General features: G+C 51.2%; 1 protein-coding gene across 2 annotated transcripts; it reads left to right on the top strand.

Annotated features, from left to right (window-relative positions):
* Positions 1–2102: 2102 nt before the first annotated feature.
* Positions 2103–21771, top strand: TCP11 (t-complex 11). 2 transcript variants are annotated; one of them, XM_081140413.1, is made up of 10 exons: positions 2103–2172; positions 2487–2623; positions 8165–8261; positions 13259–13379; positions 16725–16945; positions 17833–17969; positions 18229–18446; positions 18534–18715; positions 19495–19658; positions 20373–21771. In XM_081140413.1, the coding sequence occupies exons 2-10, from the start codon at positions 2500–2502 to the stop codon at positions 20603–20605; spliced, it is 1497 nt and encodes a 498-aa protein (XP_080996539.1). In that variant the 5' UTR covers positions 2103–2172; positions 2487–2499; the 3' UTR covers positions 20606–21771. The 2 variants fall into 2 exon arrangements, with proteins under 2 accessions (XP_080996539.1, XP_080996540.1); XM_081140414.1 differs by lacking the exons at positions 2103–2172; positions 2487–2623; positions 8165–8261; positions 13259–13379 and adding an exon at positions 14587–14749.
* The last annotated feature ends 7 nt before the right edge of the window (positions 21772–21778 follow it).

Here is a 21778-nt window from a genome sequence, read left to right as displayed (position 1 = left end):
AGTTTGTTCTGATATATTCATGATAAAGATCATGAGATGCTGTCCCCGGGCTGACCCTGGGAAAAAGCTGTCTTTCTCTCCTGCCCCATTCTTTACTCTTCTTCTGGCTCCAGCTCCCCACCGCACCCTGTGCTCCCACACTGCTAGTTCTCCCAGAGAATGTGGGTTTAAAAAGCACACCTAGCCCGGCCCGGTGTGGCTCAGCGGTTGAGCATCCACCTAGGATCCAGGCGATCGGGGTTCGATTCCCGGTCAGGGCGCATGCCTGGGTTGCGGGCCAGGCAGCCGATCAATGACTCTCTCATCATTGATGTTTCTATCTCTCTCTCTCCCCCTCTTTTCCTCTCTCGGAAATCAATAAAGATATGTTTTAAAAAAAAAAAGCACACCTAAAGGGGCTGTGCAACGTGTAGGAATGAACTGCTGCAGTAGCTTCAGGCTTCAGCAGGGGTGGCTTTACAGCAATGCCATTTTTGTGGGGAAAATAACTGGTTCATTCTGGAAAATTTCTCCCACAAATAAAAATGCCCAAACAATTCTGGATATATTTTTTTCTTGATGAGAAATCAGCAGCCCAGCTTATGTAAAAATGAAGAATCATATTTTCATTGTCTTTGCTGAAGTCATACGAGTTCCTCCCACTCTGGGCTGCCGGGAAGCCAGCCTGCTCCACAGTTGACATGCCTGCGGGAAATACCAGGAGAGGGTGAGGAGGAGGAGGGGGGAGGTTCGTGTGTATGGGTTTGAGAAGCTCTCTGGCTAAACAGTAACTTTCCTAGGCCATTCCCCTCAAATCTTCCTGGGCCTCAGGGCTGAGTGTACTTTCTTAAGCAGAAATGTTCTTGGGCCTCTTCAGTTTTCCCTTGAAAATGCGCAAGTTGTGCAGGAAAAATCCACATTCCACACTAGCCACACCGAGTGTTAACGAGAACTTGGTTCCTTACAGGGCAAGACTTTCATCTTTTGTTTTATTTATTTATTTACTTACTTACTTACTTACTTATTTTGTAAAGTCAGCTTCTGTTTCAAGAAGTCAAGTCAGAGAAATAAGGATGGGAGAGTGCGGGAGTGGAAACTGTCTTTTCATGTTTTCCCCAAAAGCGCGGGCATTCGAGGGGAAGGGGTCACTCCAAGGGCAACAGGGCAGAGCCAGAAGCAAAGGGCCCGGGGCCTGGAGTCGGTCAGCTGGAGCCCAGCCCCAGGTCACCGACGTGCCCAGGCCAGGAACTCCCGGGCAGAGCCTGGTAGCCCGCGGGCGCCCGCAGCCCCGGGAGCGCAGGGCTCGGGGTCCACACCTGCAGAATGGAGCCCGGCCATGTCGGCGCTGGCCCCAGGCGCCCCCCCCCCAGCCCCGCGCTGGCCCAGGGAGGCCCCCCTCTCCCCCGCCCGTGTCCCGCGCTGGGCCAGGGCGCCCTCCCCCCCCCCCGCCCGTTTCCCGCGCTGGGCCAGGGCGCCCCCCCCCCCCGCCCCGCGCTGGCCCAGGGAGGCCCCCCTCTCCCCCGCCCGCGTCCCGCGCTGGCCCCAGGCGCCCCCCCCCCCGCCCCGCGCTGGCCCAGGGAGGCCCCCCTCTCCCCCGCCCGCGTCCCGCGCTGGCCCCAGGCGCCCCCCCCCCCCCGCCCCGCGCTGGCCCAGGGAGGCCCCCCTCTCCCCCGCCCGTGTCCCGCGCTGGCCCAGGGCGCCCTCCCCCCCCCGCCCGTTTCCCGCGCTGGGCCAGGGCGCCCTCCCCCCCCCCCCCGCCCGTGTCCCGCGCTGGCCCAGGGCGCCCCACCCGCGCCCGGCTTCTGCGCTTCTCCGCGGGAGGCACCGGCCGCGGAGAGACAGGAGCGGCCCCTCCCTGAGCAGTTCCAGGCGGTCGTCCGGGGCTGGAAGGTGCCCCGCAGGGGGCCGCCCGGGCGCCCGCGTAACCAGAGGCCTAGGCGGCTTCGCACCCTCGAGGGCGCCCGCACGTGGCCCCGCCCCGTTACCGGGGAGCGGTTTGTTCCCCAAGCCCGGCCTTCCCACCAGCGCCGGGCGCCGCGGGCGGGGGTGCGCGCGGGGTCCCCACGGCCGCGCGCGCGCCGCCCTCGGCCCCGCCCCGCCGCGCGCCCCCCTCCCGCCGCGGTGGTTCGACCCGAGCCTCGCGGTCCCGCGGCGCGCCCCGCTCCAGGCTAGGCGGCGGGCGGCCGGGAGGAGGTGAGGGGCGCCGTCGGCGGGCTCCCCCTGCCCCGGGCCTGGGGGGCCTGGGCCGGCCGCTTCGGGCGAGGAGGTCGCCGGGGGGTCGGGAAGGGCCCTGCCCGCCCCTCGGGCTTAACTCTCCCTCTGCGCCGCCCACGCTCGACCTCCCCACGCCCCGTCCCGCCTCCTGCAGGTCCCCGCGCCCTGGCCGCCCCCGGAGACCCTGAAGCCGCCCTGTTTCGGGTTGTCCGGGTCGGGGCGCCGGCCGGGCCTCGGAGCCCCTGGCGGTTGGAAAGCCCCCGGCGCCAACGGCGCGCCCTTTCTCCCCCCAGGTTCCATCAGAAAATGCAGGAGGTGGAGGAGAGCGCGGCCCGGCAGGGCCCCGGCGGCGCGGAGAGCGGCCCCCGCACGCCCGAGACAGCGCGGCCCACGCGGCAGGACAAGAGCAGCCCCAAGGACCAGCCTCCTCGTAGGTCCTGCGGGGGCCCGGCGCCCCTCGGGGGCTCAGTGTGGGTCAGGTCGGAGGAGGCCCCTTAAGGGTCCTCGGCCGCTGCGGCCCCACGGCTCCCATCACCCTCCTGCTCTTCGTGCCCGTCTCCCCCCCCCCCCCCCCCCAGGGCCCCTGCCGACCTCAAGGTCCTCAAAGAGTCTTTGGCCCTGGAGCAAGAAGTGACTGTGGAGTGAGTAAGTGAGTCGGGCAAGACCTGAGGCCGGGTCGGTTCAGGCCGCTCCGTTTTTTCCTCTCTTGAAAGGAAATAGCGTTCCAAGGGCCTGGGGCAGCCGCCTGCTCTGGAAACTGCAGGTTTCAGGGAGCCTGGGAAAGGCTCCCCTAGGAAGTGTGGTCGAGCTGGGACTGGACTCCTGGCCCTGAGCTCAGGCGCTGGGAAGCAGCTCCAGGGGCACCAGGGAAACCAGGGACCAGAGCTGGGGGGGCACCTTTCTCCTGGACAGAAGCGCTGGCACAGGCCGTTGTTCCTTTCCTGAGCCCCCCTCCAACAGAGCCCGCAGGCGGGTGCCCTACCTGAGACCCCATCCTGAGGCTCAGGTCAAAGCCATCTTTGCTGTTCTTGTATTTTCAGTTTGTAGATGGACAATGGCAGAGACCTGGGGGTAGATGTTAAAGAACCCAGATGATCCCAGAGAGGAATTCTGTTCCCTCCATGCTTCGTTGGCTCAAGAAGTAATACTGCTCTGGGCTCATACCCTCCTCTTATGCTGTAGATGTTCTTTTATGTTCCTGATGCAGCACACGGGCACTTCGATTGGTTTAATCTCACTGGGACCCATCCTACATTTCTCTTGTAATAATCTCCAGAGAGTTTAACCAGATTACCTGTCCACATCCAACAACGTGAGTTAAGTTGTTGAAGACTGAAACGGGAAAAATTACTTCAAGGCCCTGCGGCTAAGTTGAATTAAGTTTGTTTCTCTTGTGGCCACGTGGGGTCGCTGCTGGCTAACATACTGGCCCAGAGGCGGCCAGCCGGGTGCTTTGGAATTCCGGTTGGAAATCGGCTTGGGTAGATAGGAACCTGATGTGGGGTGAAAGTCAGTTATTTTGTAAATACAACTAAAGCAATTTAAATTCTTGAGGTGCCTATTTAGATGAATCCATAGGCAAAACAACTTTCAGTAAAATAAATAACCAAATTCTTCTTTTAAAAAAAGTTTGAAATGTTATATACTAGGTTGACTTGGTTAAGTTACTTTCTATGTTACCTTGAAACTGTCTTTGTCCACGAGAATCTGGATTTTTGTGATCCACCTGAGTCGCGTTTCACCGCCAGTTTCTCTCTGAGCCCTGTTTCCTGAATGTTGCCGCCGTGGGAGCCGTTTACTGCCCTGGTGAGCAACAGTGGTCTTGTCAGAGCGGGCTATGAACTTGGATTTGTTGTTGGAAAGTGTTTCTGTGTATATTTCTCTCAGTCCTTCAATAAGCTGCTGTAGCTCAGTCTCTGAAGATTTTCTCTTAGTTCTCGTTTTGAATTAGTGAATTAGTGGTAAATCTGCTTACGTATTTGACTCTGTTTGGCCATTTTGGCTGGAACTAAAAACTTCAGAGAGGCTGCAAAAATAAAGGGAACTTCAACTATCCATTTAAGATTCAATTCACCTTTATGTTTACCTAAGCAGGGACTCTGGTAAATTCTACAATCACCTTTTCCCTTTAACTTTTTATTTTGAAATATTTTAAATTTGTTGAAAAGTCAAAAAGAAAATAGTGAGTGCCCACACTGTTAATATTGTTGCCACGTTGTGTGTGCTCTCTATTTTTTCTCTATGGAAAATAAGTTAGAGTCATGTATCTCTGAAAATTTCATCCTTTGTCTTCTGAGAACAAAGGCATTCTCTTGTGTAACCTCTTTTCTACAATAACTGTTTCCTTTTTACATCATTAAATCTTTTTACTAATGGAAAGCTTCAACATTTCCAAAAGTAGAGAGGCTGGGATAGTGACCCCCACTTAATCATCACCAGCTTCAACCGTTAATCAAGTCATGGCCAACCACTTCATCAGTATCCCCTCCGCACTTCCGAGCCATATATATATATATTTTTTAATTTATCTTTATTGTTGATAATATTACAGGTGTCCCACTTTCTCCCCTTCCACTTCACTCCCACCCCCTCCCCAGGCCTTCACCCCATTATTAACTGTGTCCATGGGTTATGCATATATGCATATAACTTCTTTGGTTAATCTCTTCCCACCCTCCACCCCCCTTCCCTCTTTCCTCTGAAATATGATCGTCTGTTGCATGCATCAATGTCTCTGGATCTATTTAGTTTGTCAGATTCTTTTGTTCATTAGCTTCTTCTTAAAGACAACCCTTCAGCTTTTCCTGTAGTGCTGGTCTGGTGGTCATGAACTCCTTTAGCTTTTTCTTATCTGTGAAGCTCTTTATCTGACCTTCAATTCTAAATGATAGCTTTGCTAGGTAGAGCAATCTTGGTTGTAGTTCCATGTTTTTCATCACTTTGAATATTTCTTGCCACTCCCTTCTGGCCTGCAAAGTTTCTGTTGAGAAATCAACTGACAGTCGTATGGGTGCTCCCTTGTAGGTAACTAATTGCTTTTCTCTTGCTGCTTTTAAGATTCTCTCTTTGCCTTTAATCTTTGGCATTTTAATTATGATGTGTCTTGGTGTGGGTCTCTTTGGGTTCCTCTTGTTTGGGACCCTCTGTGCTTCCTGGACTTGTAAGTCGATTTCTTTCCCCAGGTAGGGGACCTTTTCTGTAATTATTTTTTCAAATAGGTTTTCAATTTCTTGGTCTCTTTCTTCCCCTTCTGGCACCCCAATAATATGAATGTTGGGCCTCTTGAAGTCGTCCCTTATATTATCTTTATATTTCTGTATTCTTCTTTCTTTTTGCTCTTCTGGTTGGGTGTTTTTTGTTTCCTCATGTTCCAAATTGCTGATTTGATTCTCAGCATCCTCTACTGTACTGTTGATTCCCTGTAAATTATTCTTCATTTCAGTTCCTGTAGCCTTCATTTCAAATTGGTACTTTATTATGTTATCGATGTTCTCAGTTATTTCCCTAATAATATGCTTAAACATCCTTATAAACAAAAATCTGAACTCTGTATCTATTAGCTTGCTTGGATCTATTTCATTTAGTTCCTCTTCTAGAGATTTCTTCTTTTCTTTCCTTTGTGACATGTTTCTTTGCCTCCACATTTTGGCTGCTTCCAGGTGTTTGCTTCTATGTATTAGGTAGAGCTGCTGTATCTCCTGGAATTTGTAGAGTGGCTTTGTGTAGGTGTCCTGGAGGGTTCAGTGGCTCAGCCTCCCCAGCCACCTGAGCTGGGCCTTGTAGGTGCTCCCCTGTGTGGGCTGTGTGCACTGTCCTGTTGTAGTTGAGCCTTGGTTGCTGTTGGCGTCACTGGGAGGAACTGACCCCCAGGCCAATCAGCTGTGAGGACCTGCTACAACTATAGCCAGAGAGCTGGTGTGCTGGAGACACCCCTATGGAGCAGGATTTACTTCACTGGAGCTTTGGTGTTCACCAAGTGCGCCACTTGAGTGTGTCCCTCGTGGATATTGTAGGGCTGTAATCCAGTGTGGTCGAGTCTGACCACCAGGTGCACTGTCTCTGGGGCCTCCCAGGAGGTGCAAAGTCAGCCTCTGCCAGTGCTTTGCCCAGGGCCACCCAGCATGAGCTACTCAGCAAACCATAGTTGGCTGCTACTTGTGCTGGGCTTGGAGGTGCCCAGGAGAGGCCAAGCTATGAGCCAATGCAGCTGCCGCTAGTGCCAGGCCTGGGGACACTTATCAAGCTGTATGGGGCAGCTGCTGCTTGTTGGAGAGATTTTAGGAAAGTCCTAAGCATGAGGCTCAAGAGGCCACTTGCATAGAAAAGCCCCTGGAAATGGCCTGGATGAGCTGCAGGTGGGGGGGGCGGGGCCTCCGGGAATCAGGGGGCGGGGCCAAAGGCGTGAGTCAGGTGCTGGCGACTCGAATATGGCGCCTGCCTGCCGTCGGTGGTTGGGGCGGACTCGCCAAAGGGGCCATGGCCTCCGCCAGCCCTTCTGCCTGGGAGGAAGCCGCCCTCCGCCTCTCGCCCGGATCTCAGGCAGGTTAGTTCCCCCCGAGTGTCCCGGGTCCTTTCAGGCTGCTCCCGGCGCTGGGCTCAGAGGGAGCGTCCGAGTGAGTCCGCGCCGGGCCCTTTAGAGGAGCTGCTGGGGCTCCCGCAGCCTCCGCGACCCTCAGGGACAGTCCCCGCTGGTTTCACAGCCCGGAGTTGTGGGGACTCCTCTTCCTGGCCCTGGAGCCCTGGGCTGGGGCCTGCTGTGGGGCTGGGCCCCCTCCCTCCTCTGGGAAACCCCCACCACCGAGATTCCCTCCGGGGTTTATCCGCGGCACCGGGTGTGGGCCCGCGGCGAGTCTCCAGGATCCAGCCCCGACCCGCCCGCGTCTCCGCCCCTCCTATGGTCTCGGTGCTGCTTCAGGTCCCTGGTTGTGGGGCTTCTGTGCAGCCGGATCTCAGGAGGCTCTGAGTGAGGGTGGTTCTGTGTTTAGTTGTGATTCTGACGAGGTTGCGGGAGGTGGCGGGCGCAGCTGTGACCTGCGCCGCCCTCTTGTTTTTCTCCCATATACTTTTCTGTGAACAAATGATGAAGCTTCATTGAAAGAGTGAGAAAAATGAGTTATTGTGTGCAACTTTGTTTTAGATGCCAAGTAATTGGTGTAACCACCATGTTACATGAGAATGCTGTCAGCTGGGTCTTTCTACGAACTCAGAACAGTGGTTCCCAAACGCTAGTGCTGGTTTGGGACAGAATTCTTAGCAATATTTAGTACAATGAAATAACGATACTGTAATGAGTTTTTCCTAAAGCTAGATTTCCTAAAGTTAGGGGACTACTCTTTATTCTGACAGGATTCCCTTTCTGCTCTTTCGGAGGCTGCGCTGTCCTTTTGTTGATGACGTGATGGCTTTGGGGGTGGCAGAGTGGAGTTTTTACTTGTGTATTTGCTTGTCTCACTGTGCTTAGGTGGCTAAACAAAAAGCTGGCAAGTTGTTGTCAAAGTCTTTTTGGAAATTTTATTAGTCTGTGAAATCCTAAAATGTGGGCGCTGCTGCTTTAGAAGACCAGCCGACATGGGCGCCATTCAGTTCCATCCATGTGGAGAATTAACTTGGTCAGAGGCAGGAAGAGAAGTGTGGAATGATGTTTATCATAATAAAGGTTTAGTTTTGTAAATAAATTGTTTCTTTGCCACTTAATTATTACTTTACTATGTAAGAGAAAGGTTTTAGTCAGTTTCACTTTATTTTTTTCATAAAGTCACTTTTTTTGTTATCCGCGTGTTGGACTGGACGACTCCTAGAGGCGGGGTCCCTGGGCCCTGGGGCTCAGAAAACAAACGACGAGAATGGTGGAATGAGCTGTATGAGTTTGAATCCAAATTTGGGGCCTACTCAATACAGCGAGTCTGTGCATAAACTGGAAATTCAGACGTGTGGGTGCACCGTTGTCCACCATGAGTTCTCTCCGTCACAGGTCCGATAGATTCAGTTGCCGACGTTTCCGAGCTGAGCAGCGAGATCGGGAAGAATCATGATGTCCACGGGGAAGAGGAGGTTTTGCCTCCACACAGGTACAGGCGCTTGTGGTTTCCCATCTTACTAATCCTGGCGTAGGCATTTAGCACTTATGGCTTCCGACCAGACTGGAAGCATTTTTATTTAATAATACGGTGTTAGAATATCAGCCTTAAGAGGTCTCAACAGTTAAACAGAAGAGTGATCAGTTATAACTGTTAGTATCAGAGGGTCAAGAAACAAATTTCATGTAACCAATGAGTAAACCAAAGCAATTATAGTTGGAATGTTCACCTTGGGACCGAAGTTAATAATAAAATATAAACAGGTGAATTTCAGATCTTCTCTGACAGATATGGAGGAAGTAGCCTGAATAGCTCTATTGCCGCGTAATAAATTTCCACAAAACTTAGCAGCTAAAGCAGTGTTCATTATCTCACAGTTGCTGTGGGTCGGGAATGTGGGCCTGGTTTAACTGTGGCTTTGGCTCAAGGTCTTTCACGAGGTTCCAGTCACTCTGTTGACTGTTGGCTGGAGCCTCCCTCAGGCCCTCGCCCATGGACCTCCCCACAGGGCAGCTGGCTTCCTTCACTAAATGAGCGTGCGGGGAGCTGCTGCCCAGGACAAACCCGTCTGCTCTGCTGCATTCTCCCTTCCCTAGAAGGGAGTCACTAAACCCAGCCCACACTCCAGGGAGAGGGACTACACCAAGGCGTGAACAGCAGGACACGGAGATCTTTGGGGTCATTTTTATCAGCTGCCTACACAGAGCTGCTATCAGTTACTTGTTTGAGTGATCACAGATTGAAAGGCACAGATAAAAAGATTAATTTTCTAATAGTGGCGTTTTCAACTCTTTTATTCTGGCCTCATAATCAGCTTCATTTATGAATCAGGATCATACCCCTGTTGATAAATAATACTCCCCCACCCCCATCAAGCTTTATTTTGGTTCTTCTTGGTTCTGTTGACATTGCAATAAATAAGAACCGTTCAGTAAGTGTGAATTGAATGGCTCTGCTGCTTGTTGACAGTTGAGTGGGTAAATTCACTGTCAGATTTTATATTTTCAAACAGTTCTATTTCCCACCAATAGCTAGGTAAATAATGGCAGTGGTTGGTTGGCTTCCTTAAATGCTTCTGGTATTTTGCGGCTTTGGGAATCTGTTACTGAAGTGTCCTTCTCTGTCCCAAGTTGCTGCCCGGGTCTTGATGCTTTGATTTGCCCCTGCCTGGTGCCCCCAGGTGTCCATGCTAAGCACAGCTCCTCTGGGACAGGTTTTCACCCACATCCAGATCAAGCACCTCTCTCTCTCCGCTTAGATGTGTTTGTTGCTGGCAGGAGAGGAGGAACAAGGACCGGGGGGAGTGGAGGTCAGCCGAAGGGGTGGTGGTCAGGCAGCAGGTGGGCAGCAGGTGCAGGAAACCGGAGGGAGAGTGAGGCCGAGAAACAGCGCTGTTCAGAGCTGGATTTCAAGCAAGGTAATACGCAATTTATCTCTGGAGAAAGATTGAAAGAGAGTTTGAGGTTACTCACTATTGGCAATTGGCTTTACTTTGGCTCATATGATGCTGTTGATGACAGTTGTAGGATCCTAAGGAAATCCCATGTTTGGGCATCATGTTGAGTCCTTACTATGCAGCAGGCAGAATGCCAAGTGCTGGGGCCGGGCACAGTTAGAGCTGCAGCTATGGATGGACAAGGCACTAGCTTTGCTGTCGGGAAGCTTTCATAGGGGAGACAGTCAGATGACAGAGAATGACTGGTGAGTTGTGTGTTTAGAGCTTAATGAGGGTCATCAGCTGCTTGAGGATCAGAGGTTTGCCCTTGGAGGGAGATTTTACCTACGAAGACTTGAGTCTTAGAGGGTGAATATGTGCTTTCCAGGTGCTGCTGGTGGGAAAGGCTGCTCCAGGCAAAGGGAACAAAGTGCCAGAGGCACAGAGTGGTGGCAGAATGTGCTCTGTGCTTTTATAAGGGCTTGGTATGGTTGCACACAAGGTGTTAGGAGGTAAATTGGAAAGGGAAGCAGAGCAGCCTCAGGAAGGGTCATACAGGGTAAGCCATTTATGCTGCTGGTGATGGGAAGCCCGTAAAGGACTTTAAGTGCGCATGACGCCGTGATCGGAATTGCATCTTACAGAAATCGTTGGTTTTAGAATGAACTGTTGGAGAGCAGATTGGAAAGAGACGAGACTGAAGGCAGGGGCCAGTTAATAGACTATGACAGTCCAGGTAAGAGATGATGGTAGGAGGGGGTGAACTCCAGAGACACTTAAGAAGCAGAATTATGGAACTTGGAGATGGACTGAATAAATAAGATGAGGAAAGAGCTACGCACAATTCCAGTGCGCACCAGACCGTGAGCCATGTGATGGTTGGTTGCCTCTGACGGCTGAGATTTGTGTAGGGAGAGGAACTTTGACGTGTTTGTTCATCTTTGCTTTTCTCTTCTTACAGGGAGCATGCTTTATTACCGTATTTTTTTTAAAGGGTGGATGTTTAATTCAAGAGAACCAAGGCCTATTTGGAAATGATCAGATACGGCCTCTGAATTTTCAAATAGGTTTTTCTTACTAGCCTGACTCTATAGGACAAGGACATAATTTAAGTAAACATTCAGAGGAAACTTGATTCTTGTAATTTGTTTTTTTAAATTAATAGACACCTTTTTGGAGTTTTAGTTCTATAGAAAAATGATCAGAAATTACAGAGAGTTCCCACATACTCCCCTATTATTTACACCTGTTGCATTTGGTACAGTGGACAATCCAGTATTAACACGTTATTAACTCAGGCCATAGTTTACGTTAGGGTTCACTTATTGTGTTGTATAGACTATGGGTTTTGAAAATGTATAATGACATGTGTCCACCGTTACTGTATCATACTTAGTAATTTCCCTGCCCTAAAAATCCAGAGCTCCACCTATTCACCCTTCCCTTCCTCCCCCCCAGATCCTTAGCAACCAGTGACCTTTATACTGTCTCCGTAGGCTCCAGAAAGTCCTATGTTTGGACTCATATAGTAGGTGGGCTTCTCAGATTGGCTTCTTTCACTCAACAATGCGCATTTAAGGTCCCTCTGGGTCTTTTGGGGTCTTGAGAGCTCACTCCTCTTCAGCACTGAGTAACATTTCATTTATCCATCACCTGCAGAATGACACCTTGGTTGCTTCCAAGTTTTGGCAATTACAAATAAAGCCCTACAAGCCTCTATTTGCAAGTTTTTGTGTGGACATAGTTTTAAGCTCACTTGAGTAAATACCAAGGAGCATGATGCCTGGATCATATGGCAAGAGTATGTTTAGTTTTGTAAGGAACTGCCAAACCGTCTTCCAGAGTGGCTGCACCATGTTGCAGTCCCACCAACAGTGAGTGCGCGTTCACGCTGCTCCCCATCCGCCCCAGCGTTTGGTGGTGTCAGTGTTTTGGATTTTGGACATTCTGATAGGTGTATACTGGTAGCTCATCTTTATTTTAATTTGTATTTCCCTAATGATGTATGTTGTTGAGCGTCTTTTCATGTGCTTATTTGCCACCTGTATGTCTTCTTTGGTGAGGTGTCTGTTCAGATCTTCTCCCATTTTAAAACTAGGCTGTTTGTTTTCTTATTGTTGAGTTTTAAGAGTTCTTTGAAAATTATATATATATATATATATATATATATATATATATATATATATATTTTAAATATATCTTTATTGATTTCAGAGAGAGGAAAGGAGAGGAAGAGAGAGAGAGACAGAAATATCAATGATGAGAGAGTCATTGATCGAGCCCACAACCCGGGCATGTGCCCTGACCGGGAATCGAACCCCAATCGCCTGGATCCCGGGCTGAGCCACACCCGGCCAGGCGAGAGTTCTTTGAATATTTTGGGAAACAGTCCTTTATCAGATACAGTGGTACCTCGGTTTTCGAATGTCTCCGTGGATGATCATTTCGGTTTACCAATGCCGTAAACCCTGAAGGAAATGCTTCAGTTTTCGAACCTACCTCGGAAGTCAAACATGCCACACGCTTCCACTGAGGGCAAGATCCTGAGGCCTGGCTGTCAGCTGTTGATCCCTCAGTTTTCGAATGTTTCAGAGCTCGGTCTTCCAGAATTGATCACATTTGAAAACTGAGGTACCACTGTATCTGTTTAGCAAAGACTGTGGCTTGTCTTTTAATTTCCTTAACAGTGTCTCTCACAGAGCAGACATTTTTAATTTTAATGAAGTGCAACTTACCAATTTTTTCTTTCTTGAATCTTGCTTTAGGTGTTGTATCTAAAAGTCATTGCAAAGCCCAAGGCCACCTAGATTTTCTTCTAGCTCTCTTCTAGAAGTTTTATAGTTTTACGTTTAGGTCTATCTATGGTCCACTTGTGGAAGGTAGAAGGTCTGTGTCTAGATTCATGCTTGTACATGTGGATGTCCAGCTGTTCCAGTACCATTGTTGAAAAGACTGGCCTTTCTAAATTGAACTGCCTTTGCCTCTTCTACTTTTTTAGGGGGAAAAAGACCTATCTTTCTTGCTTCCATGACTGGCAACATGGTAGTGCACAGGTTGGGGATAGAGGAGGAACAGGTTTGGAGGAGGAAGGTAGTGAATTCAGCTTAGACCTGCAGATTTGGAAATCCTGTGGGTATCTCGGTATAATCAAAGAGGGAGAATCCTTTCCTGAATTTTAGAACAAGACAATGGAAGATCCTGTAGTGCGTTGCTGTGTGTATACATAAATAGAAACCAGGTCCCATATTACCTAAGCCAGATGCAACATCAGTGCCAAAGCTCCACCTGACTTCTGATCAGGGCCTTCCTGCTGCGGAGGGAGGGCTGCTCTGGGACACCGGGAGCCCTTCTGAGAGGTTGGCTCATGCCCTTCACATCCAAGTCTCACCCAGGTGTTCAACTCTCTTGCAATCCACACATAGTTGTTGGCCTTTCCCTGTCAGTATAATGGTCTTTTATCATATCAAACACTGTCTGTGTGGGGCTTAGGAGATGATGACCTTATGGCAGCTTTTGGATGGAGAAAATAATTTGTCTGTTTAACCCCTTCCAGTCTGGAAGGCAAGGCCAAGGAGACCATGCACGATGCCTTTTGGGATCATCTTAAAGAGCAGCTATCAGCTTCTCCCCCAGACTTCAGCTGTGCTCTTGAACTTCTGAAAGAAATTAAAGAGGTGAGTCACCAACCTTCCATTTGTAGGTATAAAGTTCCCAGACATCCCAGCTCATTCAAATGTCAGTAACTAGCAAATTCTAACTGAGCATTGCCCATGAGTTAGCCAGAATCTAATCTGTAGACAGAAATCACACAGGAATTTCACACAAGGAAGTTTTAATAGAAAAATTATTATAACAGGGAATTAGAGAAGTGAGGCCTTTGGGCTGGTAAGAAGCAACGAGAAATCTAAGGAATCCTGGAATCCTGGAACCCACCATACCCCCTGGCTGACATAGACACCCAAGGATTCATTTGAGAGGGCACAGTTGTGCCTGGAGGTTGCTGGCCTGTGTGAGCTGCTGACCACTGTGCGCTGCAGGAGCCCGGCCCCAGGAGACGCCGCTCAGGCTCTGAGGCTGTAGGAGTCGGGTGCTGGCAAAGCAGCGCCTCCTGCAGGAGCCTGCCAAGGGAGCAGTGTAGAACCAGAGAAAGGCTCTTGCCTTTTCAAGGCCTTTCTAGTATGTGGTGGGCACACCCTGAGGCCACATTTCCCCACCCTCCCGCCCCACACTGATCCACATCCTTGGATAATCGTCTCTCCTTGAGTGTGGACGGGACCTGTAACTCGCCTCTAACCAATAGAATGTGCATAGGTGGTGGGAAGTCACATCTCACTGTGGAAGACTCTGCCTCAGCAGACTGGAGGTTCTCCTGCTGGCCTTGAAGAAGCAAACAGGCGAGTTGTCAGCCGCCCATGGAGAGGCCACGTGGCAGGGAGATGCAGGTGGCCTCTAGGACCAGCAAGCATCCAGCCAACAGCCAGTAAGAAGCTGGGGCTCTTAAGTGTACAGCTGTACAGAAAGGAATTCAGCCAACAGTTTGAATGAGCCCAGCCGACACCTTATTACAGCCTTGGGAGACCCTGAACAGAGGACCTGGTTAAACTGTGCCTGGATCCCTGACCCACAGGCGCTGTGAGATAGCAAATGTGTATGCTTTCTTAAGCTCTGAGTTTATGGTAGTTTGTTATGCTGCACAGAAGCTGATTAATAGTGCCCTCCACAGATGACGCTTAAAATTTACCATCTGGTAAAGGAAAAATATTTAAAGGACTTCCATTTTTTCAGAGCAGAGTAAAATATAAGGATGGATTTGGAGTTGAGAGACAATAAATTGATAAATGTCGCATTTCACTCTGGCTTCTCAGCTTCCAGGAGCAGGCTTCCCCACACATCTGAATTCCTGAATCACCCAGTCTCATCGCTTGGTAGGTGGGACAACAACTAGTTCCTCCTGGCAAGCGCAGACCACATGGCTACCCGATGTCCTCTGGTGAGGTGCTTTCTGCCATGGCCCAAGAGCAAACCAGGAACTGTTTCTCAGAAGGCAAGTAGTTATGCAGAGATTTGCTCCAAACCCCTAGAGATCTGTGCTGTGCTGCTCTTGTTGGCCAGAGGCTCTGGACAGCATCCTTTCTTGCCACGGACACCAGGTATCACGAATGTGCTAGAGTGGCTTGTGTGGCAGCCTGAACTTGCTGTGGACGGAGCCTACTGGGGCTCTGGTTCCCACTTGAAATTGGCAACCTCATGAACAACTTTAAATGGGTGTTGCATCAGAATGTCTAAAACCTTAGAGATTTTTTATAAGAGTTTGAGTTTATTCGAGCCACACTGATGACATGCCAGGAAGCAAGATATCAAATGCTCCAGAGAAGGACAGTTTTGCAGTTTCTTTTACACATTTGGAATTAAGGAGGGAAGGTAAAGAAGATTATGGTTATCAAGATCCTGTGCTCCCCTGAGGGGTCACTCTGGCATTTCAAAGGTGTGCTAACCCAGATGCACAGAACAATGGGCAGGGCTTGCTTAAGGTGAAGATAAACCTTTTACTGTAAAAGTTACGTGCCTTGGGGGTGACTACCCATTGTGACCTGCCCAGCTAGGAATTTATGATCAGTCACAGGGACTCATCACATCGATTACAGAGCCCCGTTTGGGTCCACAAAACTCTGATGTGGTGTATGCCTTCTTGAAAACCCAAGGCCTGCAAATGTTGTGCCTCTTTTTCCTGGCTGGTGGTTTGAGGTGCAGCAGCCTAGCCGGTCTCCTACCTCGGAGGACTTCGCTTGGAAGGTGCAGACTTCTGAAGCTCTGCCAGCTTCACCGAGCTGACGGGCAGCTGTGTTTTTGTGGGGACTGTCTGCCGTCCTCCAGTCCGGGTGTCTTCCTGAGGCATCTAAAATGTGAAATACTTGCTACTTGCTGCTCATGAGAGCCAATGGACATATAGCCATTTGAGTTCGAACCTCACTTGTACCAATTTTGTATCAGTCAGCGTCCAATCAGGATGAAGAAACCAGGCAGTAATTTGAACAAAGAGAAGCTGGCTTGTGTGCCAGGGGCCTGTGAGGGGGGCACACCCACCGGGAAGAGGACCTCTTCCTCTGTAGCGCCCTCTACTGACAAAACGAACATAGTGAACGTAGTGGGAGCCAGCCGCGCTCTCACAGAGCAGGCGCTGAGGGCAGGCTTGGAGCCAACGGCTCCAGAGTGAAAACTGGACCATTAAATACATAGTGTGGAGCACCTTCCATTTCATTTGCTGAAGATGAAGCTAAACAGATGGGATTTTGCTATAACAACACAATATTCCATTCAATTAAACATGTTCATTGAACCCCATCCCTCGACCCCGCTATGTGTGCTACCGAGGCACTGAGATGAAGCAGAGAGACTGTTCACAGAGGACTTAATTTTCGGGTTAATAGGCTATTTCCAGTGACTCCTGACAGTTCCTTTGCCTATTTCTCCTTGCTCTTTGAAGTAAATCTCAAGCATGCCTGCTTTTTTAAACGAGTAACTCATCGCCATGTGATGGTGTGTATTTTATATTTGTTGCACCTTGAGTTTCTTTTTACCACTTGCCTTGATTTTGTTAATCTCTTTATCTCATTCTGCCTAGAAAATGATATATTATTGCTGTAATTGATCCCTAAAGCCTTCATCTGTTATTGGTCCCTAAACAAAGATAAAGAGAACTCTCTAGGAAATTAAGGGACCTGACTTCTTGATCCTTAAAAGACACAGGCTGTGCCCTGGCTGGTGTGGCTCAGTTGGTTGGGGCGCTGTCCCGTGCACCGAGGGATGAAGGGTTCGATTCCCCGTCAGGGCACATACCCAGGTTTCGGGTTTGATTCCCTTGACCAGTGTTTCACTTTCTCTTCCTCTCCCTTCCTCTCTCTCTTAAAAAAAAAACAAAACAGACACAGGCGGGGATGTGTTGGGCTAACGGGGCTTCTGTTAGAGAAAGTTGGGGCTCTGAACAGAGTGCAGCCCCTTTGACTTTCTGCCCTGCGCAGATCTTGCTGTCGCTGCTGTTACCACGCCAGAACCGCCTCAGAAGTGAGATCGAAGAAGCTCTGGACGCGGAACTCCTCCAGCAGGAAGCGGAGCGCGGGGCCCTGAACGTCCTGCGTCTCTCTAAGTACATTCTCAGCATGATGACTTTGCTGTGTGCTCCGGTTCGGGATGAGGCGGTGCAGAACCTAGACGGCATTACGGACTCCACGCGGCTACTGAGGTGCGAAACCTGATTACTGTCCCGGCCACCTGCCTCCTGTGGGCCACACGCCGGGTGGCAGCCCCTGTCTTGGCAGCTCTTCCCTCACTTGTACCAGCCTGAAGACCTGATTCCTTTCTCTGGCCTATTAGCTTTCCTTTCCCAGAGATGGCCTCGCAGGGTCCTCTGGTTATCCTCAGAAGGACTGAGCCCCCTGTAAAACATTCGTGTATGTAATCTTTTCTTCTAAGAAGTTCAAACATCGCTTTCCCAAGTTTTCTTAACAGTTCACATAGTTTCTAGCTATAGAAACTAAGATCCAGATGCAGAAAGTTAAAAAAGTAGACCCACAACCCTGGCTGGGTAGCTCAGTTGTTTAGAGCATTGTCCCAATACAGCAAGGTTGTGGGTTCGATCCCCGGTCAGGGCACATACAAGAATCAACCTCAGTGGATGCATGCATCAGTGGGGCAACAAATTGATGTTTCTCTCTCCCCCTTCCTCTCTCTCTCTCAAATCAATAAAATAAAATTTTAAAAAAAGTACTTGGCCCAGAAATAGCACCAGAAATAACATCCCCTGTAATCCTACTTCTCAGAGAGGATTGTTAGCGTTCTGGTGTGTGTTCTTCCAGCTCCCTTTGTAAGAGACACCAGGACAACTGTTGTGGAAAGATCTAGCTCAGGGGCTTCAGGGTCCAGAGACACCTGTTCCTGCTCTGCTGCTCCTTCCCTCTGGGCCTTGCTCCTGGGTCCAGGGCCCCATGTCAGCTTCTGTAAAGAGAGGAGGCAGGGCTGAGTTAGTTTTGAAGCCCCTCCTGATTCTAGAATGCCACGATTTAACCGCTCTTTGTGTAGGAGCCCCTCTCACTGGATTTGCTTCATATAAAATGCTGTTTTCTCTGTCAGGGGGATCTTCCAGGTTCTGGGCCTGATGAAAATGGACATGATGAACTACACTCTCCAGAGCCTGCAGCCCCATCTGCGGAAGCACTCCATCCAGCACGAGCGGGCCCGGTTCCAGGCCCGCCTCAGCAAGCAGCCGGGTGTGTGCAACTCAGGGGCGGGCGAGGGACCATGGGACCTCGGGGCTGACTGAGGCTAGAGAGCACCCTGCCTCCTCTTAGGACCAGAAAGGGTCTTCCCCGGCGGGGGCGGGGGAGAAAGAGCAGTCACCTAAGAGGGAAAGGCACCCCACCCCACTGGCGTTAGTTACTGGCCAGGGAAGGGTATGTCTGGAAAAGAACCTCAGTCTCGCAGCCGCTGCGGCTGCTGAAGCTGCCCATGGTCCCTGCCCGGTCCCAGGCCTCCTGGACCACACGGCCAAGTGGCTCGGCCGAGCAGCCGCGGACCTCAGTGCGCTGCCTCCAGCTTGCCCCGACACTCCGGACTCCGCCAGCGTCACCTGCCCCTCTCCAAACGAGGCAGCTGCCTGCCCAGAGCCCCTCAGCCCCACAATGGTGCTGTCCCAGGCCTTCCTGAACCTTCTTCTCTGGGACCCTGACGACGAGGAGTTCCCCGAGGTAGGTGGTGTGGGACGCTGCCCGGGTGTGCCTGGGACCTGCTCCAGGGCCCTGCTCTCTGACAGCCTGTCCTCCCTGCGCCCTCAGACGCTGCTGGCAGACAGAGCCCGGCTGCAGGAGCTGGAGGCCCAGCTGCGCCGCTTAACGGTCCTGGCCTCGGTCCTGCTGGTGGCCAGCAGTTTCTCGGGCAGTGTTCTGTTTGGCTCACCGCAGTTCGTGGATAAGCTGAAACGCGCAACCAAAGCCCTCACGGAGGAGTTTAGTTCCAGGTGAGATATTTTCTGTGTCGATATTTTCTCTCTGGAGGAGATGACACGTGGTCTGAGGACAGAGCAGATGAGGAGTGATGGCTTACGTCCCACCACAAACCACAGAAACGCCCTTGGAACCATCCACAAAGATGATTGGGGTCTTTCCATAGCTTGAGGCTTGTGATGAAAAAACTGTCTTCCAGAAAGAGTAGAGCGGAGGCTAGTTTGCTACAAAGTGATTCCTTATCTTGTTTGCGGCAAAGGAGTCTGTGCGGTGGAGTGGCTGGCGGGCTGGTTTCGGTGTGTGTGGGGCGAGTGGATCAGGCGGCACCACTGACTGGACACCAGCCGGGCAGGCACCACAGCAGTGGAATCAGGCCAGGCTTGTCACTAATTGGCGAGAGGACAGACAGCCATGGAAAATGTCCAAGAAAGTCTTAAAAATGTGCGCGTACACACACACACACACACACACACACACACAAATATAAGTGCTATGGGGCTAAAGACTACTGAATTGATCCAAGGGCAGGACAAAACGCTTGTCTGGAGCTGATTTTAGTTTATCTTGTTTTCTAAGGGGTAGAACATGGTGTTGTATGTAGAGAGTGGTCGATTTCTGAGGGTGAGAGTGAAGGCACTGAACCTACCCATTGGGCTCTGCTGCCCCCAGGGGCTGGGTGAGGGCAGGAGGTTTGGGAGCCTCCCTCCCGTGGCCCCGGCGTGGAGCTTCCCGGGCTCTGGGCCAACGCCAGGACCACCTGGTGGGCGCCAGCTTCCTCTCCTTCATGGTCTAGGCCGGAGGAGGCCATGCTGACTGTGAGTGAGCAGGTGTCTAAGGAAATCCACCAAAGCCTCAAGAACATGGGCCTTGCTGCTCTGAGCAGTGACAGCACAGCCTGTCTGATGGGACAGCTCCGGGACATTGCCCACGAGGAGAACTGTGTCCGCAGTGTCATTGGTGAGCGTCCCTGGGGGTGAGGGAGAGTCCAACCCCGAAGTCAGCTACTGAACCGCTGAACAGCGGGAAGCGTGATCACTGGGCAGGTCACTGTTTAGGCTTTAGTTTCCCAAAATGCTGGGTTGAAAATGTATCTTTTTAAGTTTAAAGACCGACTGACTCTGTGGTTCTAAGGAGGATTTGCACCCAGGAATTCATGACTGCTAGACATGGCATACCGTCCAACCAACCTGGTCAGGTCATCCTGGCCTTCTGGGTCATTTTCTGGCTGCAGTCTAAGACATGTGGCACCCCCTCCCCCCAACAAGAAACTGCTGCGGAGTTATGCTGGTGGACGTTCCCATGCAGGGATTTACCCCCGCCCCCAACCGTCCCGTTGGAATGGAGGCTATGAACTTGGCCTTGCTCTTAACCTCAGCCATCCAAGGGTCAGTTTAAGACCCTCCTGTTACTTAAGATACTAAGATCTGACTGATGGATACTTAAGCAGTCTTTGGAACAGTCAAAAATTTACTAGCCCACTAGTGTTCAATCTTTCCTTTATTCTTGGGAGCTAGATAGCAGCCCTCTTCCCCCCAAAACAAAACGAATTCCCTTATGTCTAGCTGAGTGAGTCAGTCAGCATCGGCGAACTTAGAACTCCGGTGGGTGCAGGGCAGCTTCTCCCGGAAGGTCGCCTGCCCTTTCCATTCTCACTGTCTTTCCTGCTCACAGATCAGCGGATTCACTTGTTTCTCAAATGCTGTTTGGTCCTTGGTGTGCAGCGCTCACTGTTAGACCTCCCTGGAGGCCTCACGCTCATTGAGGCGGAGCTGGCAGAACTGGGCCAAAAGTTTGTCAACCTAACGCAGCACAATCAGCAGGTGTTTGGCCCCTACTACACGGACATCCTGAAAACCCTCATCCCCCCAAGCCAGGCACTGCAAACAGAAGTAGAGTCCCTCTGATAGCACCAGCTCCGAGCCCTGGCACCTTGGACCCAGGAGAGAATCCATCATTTTCCTGAGGTGACATCACCAGGGACCAGCAAAGCAGCAAGCCTTCCTCCCTCCTGCAGCCAGTCCCTGCACTGCAGGGGTTAAGCATGTAAACACCAACTGGCCCAAACTCACTAATAAATTTCTGAACTGCAAGCAAACACTCCTCCTGTGCTGCAGCCTGGCAGACCCCGTGCCTTGGGCCCCCAGCTAGCTACAAGCCAGCAGGCCCCCATCTTTCCTCCACTGTTAGGTGCACCCTCTGCATGCAGAGCCCCGAAGCCACCCTCTGGGTGCTGGCATTGCAGTGTCTGAGGGTAAAGCCTCTCTGAGGGCCCTGAATACTCTGTGCCCTGATCACATGTGAGCCTAAGGGCCCCTCTGGAAGTTAGAAAATTGTTTTGTCTAGGTCAGCTCTGGATTGGGCATGGTTGAAAGAAGGTCTTAGGAACCTCATCTCCAGGACCTAATTCCCCAAAGGTTTCAAAAGGTGCAGCAAGAAGGGAATAAATAGAGCTCCCTCTTCGGCAGAGTGCAGCCGGGGTAAGGGTGGGTGTTGGCTGCTGCAAGCAGACTGGTGACAGGTTACAGAGCTCATGGGACCTCTTTCAACGTCAGAGTTCAGGCTTGGGCAGAGGCCAGGGACTCACTCCGGTCTAGTTTTCCCTTGGTCCTGTCCTCTAGCTAAGCGAGTCTCCTGTCACCTGGTCCCTAAGCTGAGAACGCTTCTTGACGTGCACCGTGGGCCTGTGGGGTGGACCGGCTCCTAGCTTGCACCTCTGGGTCTGGGCTTGGCTGTCTGGGTTGTGAGCTCTTCTTGGCATCACAAGTGAGCGAGGTTCTGAAAGGACTGGGCTTGTAGCCATCCAGCCGTCAGTCTCGGTGCCAGCAGCAGCCCCGCCCCACCTTGTACGGCTGCAGTGAGGATGCTCCGTTCAGAGCTGGCCCTTTTCACCTTTTGTAACACACAAGAGGACATGAGAGTTCACATGTGCTCTCAGGGCCGGGCGAACAGAGAAGAGGGTCTCCCTGCTTCAGGAGATGGAGGGAGCTGACTGGAACACTTCCTCCAGGAAGGACCGAGGGGATTGAGCTCTGTTGGCCCAGGGTTTTCTCCAATTGGCACTCTCCTTAGAGAGCAGA

Source organism: Miniopterus schreibersii, assembly GCF_964146895.1.
Source record: "Miniopterus schreibersii genome assembly, chromosome: 6".
Lineage (NCBI taxonomy): Eukaryota > Metazoa > Chordata > Mammalia > Chiroptera > Miniopteridae > Miniopterus > Miniopterus schreibersii.
The sequence above is the reverse complement of the archived record's forward strand: the minus strand, read 5'-3'. Positions and strand labels throughout refer to the sequence as shown.